Source organism: Silurus aristotelis, assembly GCF_946808225.1.
Source record: "Silurus aristotelis genome assembly, chromosome: 26".
NCBI classification, from domain to species: domain Eukaryota; kingdom Metazoa; phylum Chordata; class Actinopteri; order Siluriformes; family Siluridae; genus Silurus; species Silurus aristotelis.
Window position 1 is genome coordinate 2,515,634 of NC_139599.1, and position 17,997 is coordinate 2,533,630.

Below are 17,997 nucleotides of genomic sequence, written 5' to 3' on the forward strand. Positions count from 1 at the left end.
GGTGTACGGTTCTATTACCATGATTGACATGCTTTCACCAAGGCCTTGCCAAACGAGTGTTAAACTGCCACTGTTTTCACAAGATTAAGAGAACCCTGGGGGAAGAGATCCCTGGGGGAATGCATTGGGTCCAAGGACAAATTGCAGCTCCTTGACTGCTTTCAAGGCAGAGTAGATTATCATTAGTTTTGATTAGGGTTGCAAAATTCCAGGAATATTTAGGACTGGAAACTTTCCATGCAAATTAATGGGAGTATTTGGAAATTATATTAGAGTACACTTGGAATTTACAAAATTGCAGGCCATTTACAAAAAGCCTAAATGTATTTTGAAAAAAAAAGTTTTGCAGAATCATTTAAGTTAAAACAACCAGATTTAATGCAATTTCGGTTTGAATTTATGCCCTTCACATTCATCAATCACATGCACATAGCACACTTACTGCAGGTCAACTGAGGCCACACCTCCTTAACATAACACATTTCTTGTATCCTGCACATAAAATAATGTAGCCATCATAAAACTGATATGTCCATCATAGCAAAACTTGTATTTTGAGTACTTATTGTAGCTCAAATTACATAAATATCACATAAATATATGTTAAAAACTGCTGTGTGTAAGCTATTGTGCAATAAATTTATACAAAATATTTAATCAAAGTCAAACGTCATTTTTTAATATCTGTATTAGTTTGTGTGCATGGCAGCTAATGACCAAACAAAATGTTTATATTTATGTCTGTATGACACAGTTTATATAAACGTACCGACATTTCTAAGAAATTCCCATAAATTCCTGGTAGGTTTCCAACTTGAAATATTTTCAAAATTTCCCAGATGAATTTTCCATAGAACGTTTCCAGAAAGTTTCTGGAAATTTACCGGAAGATTTTAACCCTAATCTTGATAGAGTCAGGTTCCGATTTATAATAGTCTGCCTTTGGTCTTCCTGTCAATTTTGATTTGCGACACATGACACGCTAAATATTCTTGTACATACACTATATGGACATAAGTATTGAGACTTGACTTTTCCAGCCATATGTAGTTGTTCCCAGAACTGCACCCTCCAACTTGGAAGCTCGCAATTACATTAGATGTCTCTGGATGTAGCAACATTGCATTTTTTGTTCACTTGAACTAGGAGGACCAAACCTGTACAAGCATGATATGCCCCAGTGCACAAAGCCAGCTTCATGAAGATATGCTTTACATAGGTTGGAGGAGAAAATCTCCTGCTGTAGAGCTCTGACCCTCAACCTTGTTAAGCAACTTTGGAATGAAATGAACACCCCAGAACTCCTCACCCCACCTCTATCAGTACCTGATTTACTAACACCCTTGTGGCTGAATAATCACACAACACATAAGACACTGGTGGAACATCTAGAATAGTCAAGACTGGTGCTTTGATAGGAGGAGCCTGATTCAACTACCAAGCTTACAGTCAAATCTTCACAGAGGTGTTATGGAACTAAGATCATGCAATTTATGATTATAGAGGTTTGCGCCATGTCTGATTTTACATAGAACTACCGGATTTCTTGTAATAAGTTGATATACAGTACATTGTGATTATGTTGTAAAAAAAAATTATTAAAAAGAAAGAAACTTTTAATTAATATTTTCAGGTGTGTGAATAAATCCAACCCCCACTAAGACAAATTGAAGTTTCCACGATCAACACAGGATGGTCATGGCGGCAAGGATTTAAATATTTAAATATAATAATATAATTATATGATATAAAAATATAATATAATGGGGATTGGTAGCCCCGGTAGTTAAGGCGCTGGATTACTGATCGGAAGGTCGGAGGTTCAAGCCCCGGAATAGCCAAGCTGCCACTCTTGGGCCTTTGAGCAAGGCCCTTAACCCTCTGTGCTCCAGGGGCGCCGTATCATGGCTGACCCTGCACTCTGACCCCAGCTTCCAAGCAACCTGGGATATGTGAAGAACAAAATTTCACTGTGTGGTAATGTATATGTGACAAATAAAGGACATTTTTCTCTATAAAAATAAAATATTGAAAAAAATGTTTATGACCTGCAGATTCTGTAAAGATATATTCTGTTCTAATTTCATTCTGTACAATGTTTTATTGTTTTTTCATTGCATCAATGTTGCGCTGTACCCTCTCATGTTACATATAAGCCTCATATTTACTACCACTACCAGCTATCACTGTAAAGCAAATTGCCCAACACTGGAATCAAAACAGCAGGACCCAAAGGTCTGTCATAAAGTGTTTTCACGATGCCATTTTCCCTTCCAGAACTCTACTCAGTGGCACGTCATTTCCAAATTACCCGACTGACATTCGGAATCAACACACCACAATACTCCTATTAGCGGCGGTGCCAGGTGGGATCGCTTCCATTATCACCTCCTACGTGAAGTGCTCTAAAACCATGCATCTCATCTAGCGGAGCATTTTCTTTGTCGCATTCTTTTTCAGCCGAGAATGAAAGAGCTTCATTGAGTTCACCTTCTGTGAAATCCTGTTATCGCCTGAACCCCAATGGTTTGAGTGTTACTTTTTAGATCCGTGCTATAAAACCAGGTGAGTGCTTTCTGTCTTATTGTTATGTGTTATGACTCCTTCATGGCACCGCCACTAAAACGAAGCGGGGAGTTCCGTGTCACAGGATGGCACACGGCCACCAGAACTTCACTACAGGCCTATTTAATACAGACGAAGCAGTCACATGGTCATGTCCTTCATGTCATTCACAATTATAGGAAACAGTGAGGCGTGATGACGTTCATATTGACGATGGTGCCGATCCTGATTACGGCGAATATTTTAGAGATGATCGTTATGATGATTATAATTATGATGATTACAATGACAATAATGAGGATGGAGATGAAGGTGATAGAGAAGATATGGAGAACAGGATAATAGGGATGTTGATGCTAATGAGAGGCAATACAAGTGAAAGTGGTTGCTGGAAAGATGATGATGATGAGGATGATGTGAAAGGAAATAGTTGTGGTAAAAAGTATTATGTTGATTATAAAGATGGTGAAATTTGTGGTGTGTCAAAAAAGATGATGATTGGAGAAGCTGGTGATGATGCTGGTGATGATAATGAGGAGGAGGAGGTCCTTATGAGTTTCTGATTAACGTTATTGAGTTGTTGAAAATGATGATGATGATGATGATGATGATGATGATGATAATAATGACAATAAGGGAGAGGATGAAAAATAAGGTGATAATGAAGATGATGAGTGATAGAAATCAAAGAAGTAAGCAAATATGTAATGTGATGATGATGAAAGTAATGCTGTTTCTGAAAATAATGATCGATGATGATGATGATGCTAATGATGATGATGGTGCTGATAATGAAAGTAGAGGTGTTGGGGGTGGAGTAGAAGATGAAGATGTAGAATGAGAAAATTAAGGTGACGATGACAGTGATGAAGGTGGTGAGGATCATGACAGTGATGAAGGTGATGAAGGTTTTGAGGACCATTTCAGTGATGGAGGTGATGAGGGTGATGACAGTGATGATGGTGATAAGGACCATTTCAGTGATGAAGGTGATGAGGATGATGACAGTGATAAAGGTTTGTAGTGGTGGTGATAAGTTGATTGGTTACCATTGGTTATAATGGTTATATATAATATAATGCTGCATAAACACAAACAATTAATCCAACATTTCACACATTAACCTTGAGCTCTATAAAACACTCTTTCTCTTTTTCTTTTTTTCTCTCCCTTTTCTCTATCTCTCTCTCTTTTCTCTGACTCTCTCTCTCTCTCTCTCTCTCTCTCTCTCTCTCTCTTTTTCCTCTCTTCCTCTGTGAAAGCTAAAAAAACTCACGTCAGCGTAATCCGAGAGCAGGTGCTTATGCAGAGAGTCTCCTGATTTGAGGAACCTCTTCTTCCTCACTGCTCTGTCCGACAAATTGCCCATGACTGCTGTCCACCCGGAGTACAGAACACAAACAGCTCAGATTTACGTTCCTCGTTAGCTCCTCTGCTCTTCCCTCTTTCTCAATCCTCTCCCTGTTTCGCAGCTTATCTCGCTTGAATCTGGGTTAGATAGGTTCCTTGGTGGGTTTGTGCTAAAATAGCCTGACCGCTTGCTAGCATGCTGGTGGGGTGTACAGTGCTCATGGCTCAGAATGAGGGGACACAAATTATAGGATTTACAGGACTGAGAAGAGAAGGAGCTAAATAATCCCTCTGGAATATTTAAGTCGATACAGTTTAAACTTCAAAACAGCTGAATAGATCTCACAAAAATATGTCTTCTAATAGCACCGTGATTTTTTACACAGAAGTGCAGACGAGGGCATTTAAAATACAAAACCAGTGCAATCGCAGTGCAGGTTGCAAAATTTCACAATAACCTCTGAGATGATGACAATAAAAAAAAACACAATAATCCACAATGCAACCCAGCACTCCTGCTGACAGAGGGCGATCATGGGACTTATCTCCTTCTTCCAGACCAAACAACAAACGTAGAAGTTGAAAAAAGACCCATATGGGCGTTTAGAGATGATCCACAAAAAAAAGGTAGCTTGCAGGTAGCAATACGAAAAATGCTTTTTCAAAAGTGGGCGTGTCCACGTGGAATTTGTGGGAATTATGTGCAGCTGTATGGAATGAAACACTAAACTTCATGGTGTTGATAATAAGAGATGACAGAATGGCGCAAATCGTCTGCAAACTGAATTATTTTGTTTATCAATGTGCATCAATTAGTCAATGAAATTGTCACAATTGTATATAAACACTTTCAAGGTACAGATGGATTACATTTAGCCACGCCTCGAATACTCCATAAAAGGCAAAAAGATTCGAAGATGACAAAAATGGCGATTAAACGGTGAAGCTGCACCCCATGAACCATGTGATGTACCAAATCTTTCAGGTTACTTAAGCGTACTTAACCATAAACACATCAATAGTCTTTGTTCTTTTTTTAGGGTGGGTGCCATTAGTTTTTCCCACTGAAATGATATTTGACAGTGTAATGCATGTTAAAGATGCACTCAATCATGGCTAATTATGATTATGATCAGTATGTGGATAATAAATTGGGGTTTACATTAGTGGATCTTCTACTAAACTCAGAATATGATTGAAGTAGCTGATGATAAGTATGATAATGATGAGTAGGAGGAGAAGAAAGAGGAGGAGGAGATGATGGTGGGGATAGTGGAAAGAGAAAAAAGAGGTGGTGATTATGATGATGATGGTGATGATGATGATAAGGATGGTAGAGAAGAACAGAAACAGAGCAAAAAGTGGAAGATCATTTTGAAAATGATGATGATTGTGGTGGTGTTAGTGGTGGTGGTGGTAAGGGAAATAAAGTAAGAAAAGAAGAAGAGGAAGGTGATTATGATGATGATGATGATGATGATGATGATGATGATGATGGTGGTGGTGGTGGTGGTGGAGAAGATGATCGAAAAGAATAAAGAGAAGAAGAAGTGGAAGGTGATGATGACGATGATGATAGTGGTGTTGGTGGTGGTGGTGGTGGTAGTAGTGGAGCAGATGATGGAAGAAAAGAAAGAACAAGGAGAGAACTGTGATGATGATGATGATGATGATGATGATGATGATGATGATGGTGATGATGATGATGATGATGATGATGATGATGATGGTGGTAGTGGTGGTGGTGGTGGTGGTGGTGGTGGTGGTGGTGGTAGTGGAGCAGATGATGGAAGAAAAGAAACAACAAGGAGAGAACTGTGATGATGATGATGATGATGATCATGATGATGATGATGATGATGATGATGATGGGAAGGATGGTGGTGGTGGTGGTGGTGGTGGTGTTAGTAGTGGTGGTGGTAATAGTGGTGGAGATGATTATAGAAGGGAAAAGTGAACAGGGTAATGATGCTGAAGCTCAGTTTGTTTTGCACAGTTGCTTCTGTTTTCAATTTTCAAATAACATCACACATGAACCAGATTGCTTAATATTCCTGACCAGATTGCATCCTTTTCACAACAAGGTCAACTCTGAAGAAGAACATCTAAAAGCCTGGACATTTCTCCTTGTTGATGTTTCCAGATGCTATTTTCTCCTTAACTCAACACAATTTCACCTCTGTATCCGGAAACCAAAACCCTTGAGGGGGGAAACATCAACATAATCACGTGTTTCAGAGGCAGGAGAAACAACCTGAACTTTGTGAAAAAAAAACCCTCCACACACACCAGACCTTTTCTGCTAACAAGATTGTTATGCTATTAGCGCATTGTTCTATCTCCCTCGTCTCCTTTATTTCTTTCCCTCTTGGAGATGGTCTCCGGGTTCTATTACGCTAGGGCTCAGAGACGAGGGAAGATCGAATTAGAGCCGTAGATTGCATTATGACACTCCACCAGTCCTCTGCACCAGTCCACTTGCATCACTCTGAGATCCTACATGATGTTTTCAATACAGTCAAATACATATAACTATAAATAGATACTATATGGACAAAGGTATTGAGACAACTGGCTTTTTGAACCATACGTGGCTCCTCCACAAACCTGTTCCAGCATAATTTGCCCCTGTGCACAAATCCAGCTCCATGAAGATCTGCTTTACATGAATTAGAGTAGAAGATCTTAAGTGGCCTGCTATCAACCTTACAGAAATCCTCTGGGATGAATGTAAACACTGACTGCACCCCAGGCCTCCTCAGATCACCTTCACCAGCACCTGACTGGTGAACACCCTTGTGGCTAAATTAATCACCACAAATCTCCACAAACACACTCCAAAACAGAATGGAACATCTTCCCAGAGGAGTGGAGGTTATTATAAGAGCATAATGGGACTGACAATGTTTCTGTGCATAAAAAAAACTCCATGAAGATCTTCTTTACACAATATGGAGTGAAAGATCTCCTGCTATGGAGCTCTGACCTTAACCCTATTGAACATAGGAGCTGGAACGCTGACTGCATTCTAGGTCTTCTCACCTCACCAATGAATCTGCAAAAATCTCTAAAAACACCGCCCAAAATCCAGTGGAACATCTTCCCAGAAGAGTGGAGGTTTTTATAACAGCAAATAGAGACTCAGTATGTAACCTTCAAAAAACACGCATTAATCAACAATGGCCCAAATGAATACGTCTGAAGTGCGTGTGTTAAAAAATCCTGAAAATCTGTTCCATATATTGATGAATAATGAGTTATTTTTCTGCTATTCTCTTCTTTCTTTCTCTCTTGTCTCGATTTTATGCTCAGGGAGAAAAAAAATTGTGTTTCTCTCAGAAAACAATATGTTTTTATTACTATTCTCAAAGTTAAATATATAAACGTCCTGCACGCAGCCATCATAAGCTATTAAGCACACACTTCATATTTATCGACCCGGGAAAGGACGAAGAGAGAAAATAGTGCAGCCTCGGCGATCAACAACAAGTGACACATTTCTCCATCTACCTAAAGATATCTCACATTTAAACAGGTTCTTGAATGGGGTCGTTTCGGTTCTCCGTCACCGAGCTGCTGCTGCTATTGATCACACACCACTGATAACGGTGTACTCTATCTAAAGCAATCAATAAACAAGTGTTTACAGAGAGAGAGAAAGAGAGAGAGAGAGAGAGAGAGAGAGAGAGAGAGAGAGAGAGAGAGAGCGAGCGAGAGAGAGAGAGAGAGAGAGAGCGAGAGAGAGAGAGAGAGAGAGAGAGAGAGAGAGAGAGAGAGAGATCAGGGGAGTTCTACTACCATTGTATTGTTTTTACTTTAGGACATAACAGTAAATTATTGCTATATTCATATTAAACTGCTAACACTTTTTCCAACACATCCAGACCTCATCATCTACACGCACACACCAGTCAAACTCTGCACTCACACCTGCAGTAACGCAATAAAGTGTATCCTATACAGAATAGAATAGAATAGAATAGAATAGAATAGAATAGAATAGAATAGAATAGAATAGAATAGATATGGCAGACATTCTTATCCAACTTACAGCTGAGGGTAAACGACTTTGTTCAAGGACCCAGCAGGGGGCAGCTTGGTGGAGCTGGGATTTGTTTGGTCAAAAGCCTAACATCCTTACCAATAAACTGCCCCTTCAGTGAGCTGCACCTTCAATAAGCTGCCCCTTCAGTAAGCTGCCCCTTTAGTGGGCTGCCCCTTCAGTAAGCTGCCCCTTCAGTGAGCTGCACCTTTAGTAAGCTGCCCCTTCAATAAGCTGCCCCTTTAGTGAGCTGCCCCTTCAGTAAGCTGCACCTTCAGTAAGCTGCCTCTTCAGTAAGCTGCCTCTTCAGTAAGCTGCACCTTCAGTAATCTGCCCCTTCAGTGAGCTGCCCCTTCAGTAAGCTGCACCTTCAGTGAGCTGCCCCTTCAGTAAGCTGCACCTTCAGTGAGCTGCCCCTTCAGTAATCTGCCCCTTCAGTGGGCTGCCCCTTCAGTAAGCTGCCCCTTCAGTGAGCTGCACCTTCAGTAAACTGCCCCTTCAGTGAGTGGCCCCTTCAGTAAGCTGCCCCTTCAGTGAGCTGCCCCTTTAGTGAGCTGCCCCTTCAGTAATCTGCCCCTTCAGTGGGCTGCCCCTTCAGTAAGCTGCCCCTTCAGTGAGCTGCACCTTCAGTAAACTGCCCCTTCAGTGAGTGGCCCCTTCAGTAAGCTGCCCCTTCAGTGAGCTGCCCCTTTAGTGAGCTGCCCCTTCAGTAAGCTGCCCCTTCAGTGAGCTGCACCTTCAGTAATCTGCCCCTTCAGTGAGCTGCCCCTTCAGTAAGCTGCACCTTCAGTGAGCTGCCCCTTCAGTAAGCTGCACCTTCAGTGAGCTGCCCCTTCAGTAATCTGCCCCTTCAGTGAGCGGCCCCTTCAGTGAGCTGCCCCTTCCCTATTCTATAGAATAAAATTTAATACAGTACATAGAAGAGAACAGTGTTTAGAAGAATAAAATAAAATGAAAGTAGAGTTTAACTCAATTCAATATGAATTTAAGAAGAATAGAACATTACAAAAATTAATAAATAAACCAATATGAATTATATCCAATGACCTACATATTTTTTAGGCCAGTTTTGTCCCATTCTGCCCCTCACACTATCGGCCTGGGCTTTAAACAGCTCTAGCTTTAATTCTGGGATTAACCCTAATACTTGCCCGTTTCCTAGCAACCGCATATTACAAACACATTCCTCAGCTTAAACATGGTTATCTTAATATTTGACAACAGATCATATTCTGTTTTCTGAACTGCGGTTTATGGGGAATTTATCATTAGGAGTACCTGACCGTATTAAATCACAAGCAGGGAGTAGGCAGATGTCTCTATGCTGCCCTGGCACATGTCCTCCTCTGCAGAAGAGCAAATAAATAAAGCTGCTCGTTACAAGGAGAAATGTGAGTGGCAGGCCGAGGGGTGACAGGCGGAATGAAACAAATGCCGTCATCGGCACGTCTCCTGACGAGTCACTTCCTGTCACAAGCGACAGCTACAAACTCCCAGCTGGAGTCACCACACTCCGACATCTCTGACATCTCCGGCATCACACACCACACGGCCGCAACCTTGCGCCTGGAAAAACACTCTGTTTAAGGGAACTAATTGGACAGAATGCATATTTCTGCTCCATTTTTTTTTACCCTTTTCTACGGCCGTGGGCCATGTGTGGAAAACTTCAGCCGACCCGTCTGCTGTGTTTAAAATAGGCGAGAAGTTGTTAAAAAATTCATTGGGATTTAATTAGGTGATACATTGCGGTTTTCAGAAGGAAAAGAGGACAGTGACGTCGATGGTAATCGCTCGGGGAGAAAAGAAAAACAGACTTGAGTAAAGAGGATTGGGAGAATTAGAAGAGAGGCAGAGAATACAAGAAAAAAAATAGCAGCTTCTGTGTTCACTATAAAGAAAGATTTCAGAAAGGTTCCACTTCTCGTTAAGAGGAGATCAATCAGCCGAGACACTGGGAGAACCCTCGAATTAAACTCAACCTAAATCTGTTCCATACACACATCTGCATGAATAGAAGCCAAAAACTGAAGATATATTAGAAATAAGATGGATGGATGGATGGATGGATGGATGGATGGATGGATGGATGGATGGATGGATGGATGGATGGATGGATGGATGGATGGATGGATGGATGGATGGATGGATGGACAAATAGACAAACAGATGTGCATAACACACAAATAAACAGGTATTTTAATAGCACATAAAAAGATGAAAATAGATTTGTCAGACACACAGACTGTCCAGCAGACAGGCAGACAGGCAGACAGACAGACAGACATACTGCAGTTGTCTCACCTCAGTCATGTGGATGAGGTAGAAGCGAAGCTCGTCACTGTGATCTGCACAGAGAAACAAAACATCAGTGTTACCACTTTATACCATACATGAAATGCATTGTTCCAACACACAACAGCAATTTTCACAAAATTCACCCTAACAATAAAGCTTACTGGACACACACACACACACACACACACACACAGATTCCAAAAACCCCTCTTGTGGCCCTGAGCCTGACTGATCACATCGATTTCCCATTTGTTGTACCCAGCTGTCCATCATGCTGTCACCCCGCCCTCTTACAGCCTCACTCTGTCACTCACTGGGTGACAGGAGCTGACAGCTGCTTCTGATTGGTGAGTGCTCATGTTGCCTCTCGGAGGGGGCCAGACATTGCTTATCAACGTCCAAACTTTCCAAAGAGAGAAAAAGAGTTAATAGAGTCAAAGCTGTGAGTGATGAAGCTGTGTGAGGATGAGTTTTATGAGTTGACACTGAGATGACATGAGTTCTGGATGGATGGATGGATGGATGGATGGATGGATGGATGGTTGGATGGATGGATGGATGGATGGATGGATGGATGGATGGATGGATGGATGGATGGATGGATAGATAGATAGATAGATAGATAGATAGATAGATAGATAGATAGATAGATAGATAGATAGATAGATAGATAGATAGATAGATAGATAGATAGATAGATAGATAGATAGATAGATAGACAAACAAGATACACAGCACAGCTGATTTAATTGAATGCATTAGGATACTCTTGTGAATACTTGTGAATTCTACAAAATATAAGGACGGACAGACAGACAGACAGACAGACAGACAGACAGACAGACAGACAGACAGACAGACAGACAGACAGACAGACAGACAGACAGACAGAGAGTGACATACAAACAGACAGACAGACAGTCAGTAAGACAGTCAGTCAGTCGAGTAATAGTTTGTGGGTGATTGTCTGTGTGTGTCAAAGACGATTCATATCGGCGCTCAGGACATCCATCTTCATAAATCCACCTGCAGTCCAGCACCATTTTATGCATCCCTCTGTGTGTGTGTGTGTGTGTGTGTGTGTGTGTGTGTGTGTGTGTGTGTGTGTGTGTGTGTGTGTGTGTGTGTGTGTGTGTGTGTGTGTGTGTGCGCGCAAGAGAGACAGCAGTAGTCTGATGAGAGGAGACACATGTACAGCGGGCTGTCATAGAGCCACCTGCAGGCTCTCCCCCCACTGCACACTGTCATCCTGTCACCATCTCCCAAACACACACACACACACACACACACACACACACATTTTTACACTGATTTATTTTAGAACAGGTTAACGCTCTGCATGCTCAGCTTAATCCCTATAATGTCTTGTGTAAGGATTAATAGCATTAGTGCTAATGTGCACAAAGCTGCAAGCTCCACCATTTATTCTAACTCTAAACACACAAATATATACATAAAAATTCAATATATTCTTAATAAAACTCTTTACATCACTGACACAAGACGATTAAAATCAAATGCACTTGATTGAACAGATTGAGAGAGGTTAATGCTGGATTAAAGGTTTTTCAATACATTTTTGCCAAAAATCTTTTCATATTCTTTCATCAAATATCAGCTAAAAGTTAAAACAGTCGCCTCCGCTGCAGCAAAACAAATGTTGTAAACAAACATCATCCAAATAATAAAAAAAACAAAGAGCTTCATATTCAAAAACACACATTTTCAAGAAATGTGTATAAATGTGTAAGTATAATGACTAGCTAGCTAACTAGCTAATTTCTGCTAAAATTTGATTTAAATTCACACCCTCCTCGCTAGTTTTCTGTCTATATCATGGTTCTGACCTCATTGTAATAATCTTAATAAATTAATAATAATATAAAATATAAACAAATAAAAAGTATTAAAAAAAATAAAAAAAATAATCAAAATTTACAAGCAAAACAGTACACAAACAAAATATCTCCTCGATTTATGATTGGGTAAATCTGTATCATGTGACAGCAACAATGAAAAAAGTGTAACAGACCAGTAACACAGCGTTATGGGTTTTCCAAGCAGACAGCCAAAAAGACGAAAAGTGATAAAGATAAAGCCAAACAAACAGAGAAAGACAAACAGAGAGACAGAAGAACAAGCGAAAGACAGAGAGTCAGATAGAAACACAGAGAGAAATGGTGAGAGAGACACAGACAGACAAACAGACAGGCAGGAGACCAGCAGACAGACAGACAGACAGACAGACAGACAGACAGACAGACAGACAGACAGACAGACAGACAGACAGGAAACCAATAGACAGACAGTCAGTAAGTGAGTGAGAGAAATAAAGAAACAGACAGACAGACAGACAGACAGACAGACAGACAAACAGACAGACAGACAGACAGACAGACAGACAGACAGACAGACAGATTAGCAGACAGAGAGCCATATAAAGACACAAAGAGACATACAGAGAGACAGACAATGTCTTTTACAGCCAACAAAGACAGAGAAAGAGAGATAAAGACAGACAAACAGAAAGTGAGACAGACAGACAGACAGACAGACAGACAGACAGACAGACAGACAGACAGACAGACAGACAGACAGACAGACAGACAGAAAGGAAAACAAAAAGAGACACAAAGATATATACAGTTAGACAGACCCTGAGAGAAAGACAGAGAGAAAGAGAGAGAGAGAAAGAAAGAAAGAGAGTGAAACCGGGCAGACATTTAAACAGACAGAGAGAGAGCAAGACAGACAGTGAAAGAGACATACAGACAAACAGACAGAAGAGAAAGAGGCAGAGAGACTGAAAGACAGACAGTGAAAGAGAGAGACAGACAGTCAGTCAGACAGACAGACAGACAGACAGACAGACAGACAGACAGACAGACAGACAGACAGACAGACAGACAGACAGACAGACAGACAGAGAGAGAGGCAAGTTTTCTTGTCAAAGCAACCAAGGAGAATGACATAAGTGACATTAGACAGACAGACAGACGAACAGACAATTAGATTGACATGAAGACAGATTATGCAGACAGACAAACAGTAAGACAGAAGGCAGACAGACAAACAGTAAGACAGAAGGCAGACAGGCAGACAGGCAGGCAGACAGACAGACAGACAGACAGACAGACAGACAGACAGACAGACACATTGCTGTCATCTGACTGAATACACTGTGATCATGTGAATGTGAATAAAATGATATCTAGCAGTGCATGGGCAGTGTTTTCAATTCCTCAAAGTTCTTCATTAGGATTTTACACATTTTATAAAACTGTTAAATGCTAAATCGTATGTAGAAACTGCACTGCACATAATAAATCATCTACAAACACACAGACACGATCAGGTCGTAAATCACAGAATGATTTCATGTCATCAGCTTTTATCAACAACACAACAATAAAATGAAAATCATTCCATGGAATTCTATTAACTAACATCTCCAACATACACACTTCTGTAGGGCTTCATGTTGGATTGTTTGCTTTTAATTAATTAAGTTTAGCACCTAATGATGTGCTTCGTGCCATCTATTCACTAGTTCTTTCAGTTAAACAGCAGGGGGCAGTGTTGTCCTTAAAAAAAAAACACTTAAAAAATCCAGCTTCAAATGACAAGCTGGATAAGTTTTCTACTTATGCTAAAGTGTGTATCAGTAAAGGCATGCAATTTTTTTTTGCGCTCGATCATATGTATACTATTGTATATTGTACTAATGAATGTATCCAGGCTGAACATCCACCATATAGAACACAAGCAGAGAAAAGTTCATCCACGTTAACCCCAGACTTCTTACTGCCTTCTGACTGCTCATTGTGTGCTTCGTAAACTAGTCTACGTCTGTGGTGTGTGAGAGACAGGAAATGATGCACCAGTGGTAGATTGAAAAAGCTGCTCAATGACAAGAAACAGGTTGAAGGACAGAAACTGGTGCTGTGAGAAGAAACAATATGGATCATGTCACTAAATAGATTAAAACTTAAGTACAAGTCTGGTATGAAAATGTAAGAAGTAGAAAGTACAGATATTTGTGTAAAAATGTAGTGAGTGAAAGTAAAAATGCGTCCAAAAAATGAATAGTGAAGTCAAGATCTGGTACCAGAAAAATCTACTGAAGTACAGTAACAAAGTTTTTCTTCATTTGATTTTATTCCTTTCCACCTCAGCTCCAACCCATTTAAACCAGATCTTCAAGATGGATTTGTGCACAGGGGCATTGTCATGCTGAAACAGGTTTGGGTCTCCTAGATCAAGTGAAGAAAAAATGTATTGCCAGGACATCCAAAGACGTCCTACACAATTGTTTCCACTATTATGTGGGACATTTTTGTCTGGAAAATTGAAAAATCAGGTGTGCCAATATTTTTGTTCATATACTGTGTGTAGTGCAGAGCTCACGGGGGGTCTTAGAACGAAAGTTCTGAAAATCCTAAGAGGTGGTGTAGGAAATTTTGCAGACTAACTCTGTTTACAAGAAAGTACTTCATTTATCTACATTTGCACACCGTCACCTTCAAATTAGTCCCCAAAACAGCGCAGGAGTTCCTGCTACTTCTGGAATGTGTCCTGGTGTCAAACCGGTGACGTTTGAGCCGGACCTTCCCATTCAGGAAGAGGGGCGAAATCCCCAGAAGCCAAATCTGGTGAGTAGGGTGGGTGCAGAAGTGAGATTATGTGTGTTCTCTGACGATCATCATGCACAAGTTGCTGAATGGTTTCAACATTTTTTAAGGGGTTGAGCTTGTCGAAGGACTTCCAGATTTCTCGTCGTTTTCCGGTGATGTTTTGCTCTTGAAGTGCGCTAACTTTGTTCTAACTTGCTGTCCATGATGAAATCGCAAACGTGGTAACAGAATAGCACCAGTTACAGCATCAGTCTGGAAACTTTTTGATGCCACCTCATATAAAAAAAACAAAACAATATTTTATATTTAAAAAATCACGATATTATAAACCTCTTCGTGTCACAGCTGGCTCCAGGGAAACTATGCCAAAATTGATGACTAAATCCACATCAACGCAATGACCAGGATGTTAAAGATCAGCTTGGTCTTTTAGAAGCACTGAGATTCTCAGCATAAACATGTTACTATAAAAAAAAAGCTGATAGTGTGTGTCACATGTCACGTGTCTAATCGAGTGTGTGTGTCTGATTAACACTGTGTCACGATAAGAGACCAGTACCCCTTTTTTATTTTGACTGTATGTTTGACAGGAATGTGATTTTTTTGTTTGTGTGTGTGTGTGTGTGTGTGTGTGTGTGTGTGTGTATGTGTGTGTGTTACAAGTGAGACACAGCAGCAGAAATCCCCCTGTGGAAATTGTGACCCTGTGGTTATCTAAACAGATAAGAAAGTGAAGATATTGTCTTGGTGTCTGCTGTTCGGTCACAAGCACACGGTGCCTTTTCCCATGACTCTCTAATGATCATCGCATCGTTCCTGAGGTCCGGGAACTATTTATGGAAGGAGTCTTCAGTTCAGCGCTTTGAAATGGTAGAGATAAAGCTGGAACTTTCACTAAAGTGTAATGCAATGACAAGCAAGAAATCTGAAACAGTCTGTCTGATATTATGTCTGTCTGTCTGTCTGTCTATCTATCTATCTATCTATCTATCTATCTATCTATCTATCTATCTGTCTATCTGTCTATCTGTCTGTCTATCTATCTATCTATCTATCTATCTATCTATCTATCTATCTATCTATCTATCTATCTATCTATCTATCTATCTATCTGTCTGTCTGTCTGTTTGTCTGTCTGTCTGTCTGTCTGTCTGTCTGTCTGTCTGTCTGTTAATGCACCTACTTGGATCTAGAATTAGTTTTTCTTTATTGATTCATTTATCAGTTCATTTGCTGCTTTCATTTCATGTTCTTGTTCATATTTCTATCTAAAGTATTAACAAAATTATTTACTGATATGCTCCTTTTATATATGCTACAAAATGTGCCTGTGAAAACTTTTATATATTATATCTGTCTGTCTGTTTGTTTGCCCTTTTGATTGTAAGTTTTATTATTTTTTATTTGCCACCTGGCGTGTGTGTGTGTGTGTGTGTGTGTGTGTGTGTGTGTGTGTGTGTGTGTGTGTGTGTGTGTGTGTGTGTGTGTGTGTGTGCGCGCGTGTGTGTGTATGGATTGTGGACGTTTAATAAAGACACACGGTGACTGCACCCAGCCGCGTCGCTCAGCAGCATTGATCAGCGTCTGCAGTTCTTTAAATTCTACAGACTCGCTGCTGCCTCTGACCTTAATGTCCTCAACGCTGAGCTCAATCTATCGACATTCAGGCCTCTGTGATTGTGAGGAAACCGCTTACTAAGTTATTTATGTCCTCAATTCAGTGTGGGTATAAAGGAAGCCTCTGCATGTGCTCGCTAAAAGTCTGATATCCGTAACAACAACCGTATCTCTTTATTTCACTCACCCTCCTTTAACCGGAGCTGTTTCAGGAAAAGGGGATTTTGTAGGACGTTACAGCGACCAGGTTCATCCTCCCTCGTCACTAACATCAGATCTGTGTAGATGAAAATAGTCACCTGAAAGAAAGATAAAAACAAAGAACGAGAGAGTTAGAAACACCAAAACACAGAGAAAGACACACCACTTGATCGAGGAGACCCAAACCTGTTCCAGCCTGACAATGCACCTGTACACAACGCCAGCTTCATGAAGATCAGCTTTACCTGGGTAGGACTGGAAGATTTGGAAATGGAAGTGGAAAATCATGCCGTACATTTTCTCACCCATCAGATCAGATCATGATGTTAATCCTGACAATGTCTTTCTATTGTTTAAAAGTGGGTAGAATTACATACAATTATGTTTGAACTTGATGTTCTTCAAGACATGACCGAAGAACCGAAGATGAACAGAAAGCTGTAGAAACGCCCCGGAGAGCCAAGGTGCTGGAACTTCGCCATTCCGGCCCCATTTCAACTAATTTTGGAGGACGTTATTGGAAAAAAGCGACTCATTACATTTCCTAAATGTGTGCCAGTGTGGTTTTGGATCAGTGGCTCGCAGATGTGTTCAATGCCAAACGTAAGCGGTCATCTCCACAATTATTGGCACCCTTTATAAAAATGAGGAAAAGTGAAAACACGTGTAGTGAGTGATATTTCTGGAGCTTAAACCAAACAATATTCTGAGTAGTTTCTTGTTAAGGCAGTAAGTCCATTATATTGGGCCAAATATTGGTTTTGTGGGCAGAGTTGATTCTTTACAGCTCCATGGTCCCCAGTTCAATGGTTTCCTAGTGTCCTTGAGGGTCTCGCTTGGGTTTAAAAGAGCTGGAATGGAAATGTTGGAATAGACTATGTCAGATATTTCTTTCTCTCGAATTAAATGCTCTCTCAAAGCAGTCAACATGTGGATCGTAACCTCCTGGCAGAGGCAGCTAGTTGTTGGGCAGATTAGTGATTAATGTGCAATCTTGGATCAGAACAAACCCTGGAGCTTTAATCATGTTTGGTTAATTATTGCTTTGTGTTGTGATTTAGCAGAGGATAGATGACCTTATGTAATAAAACTGCATGATTTCCAGTTGATCTGCTTAAGTTTTAAACCTCAAACATGATTAAAACCCTGCAACAACAATGAAAGAAAATGACATCATAATGATGGGATTATTGCATCTTTCTCTGCTTTAGAATTAGAAGAAACCATGTAAACAGACACAGTTGTTTTCCCAAAGATGTTGGAATTACATTTTGGATCAGAGATGAAATT

The 17,997-nt window shown here is 40.5% G+C and overlaps 1 protein-coding gene across 5 annotated transcripts in view; it reads right to left on the reverse strand.

The window, feature by feature from the left end:
- Nucleotides 1-17,997, reverse strand: part of rgs3a (regulator of G protein signaling 3a) — a 131,507-nt gene that overhangs the window by 79,194 nt on the left and 34,316 nt on the right. For all 5 annotated transcript variants that reach the window (XM_083531257.1, XM_083531256.1, XM_083531254.1 and 2 more), the window contains 2 exons: nt 16,694-16,805; nt 10,262-10,305 (listed from right to left, as the gene is read on the reverse strand). In XM_083531257.1, the coding sequence (XP_083387383.1) occupies nt 10,262-10,305; nt 16,694-16,805 (156 nt within the window). The remainder of the gene's footprint in view (nt 1-10,261; nt 10,306-16,693; nt 16,806-17,997) is intronic.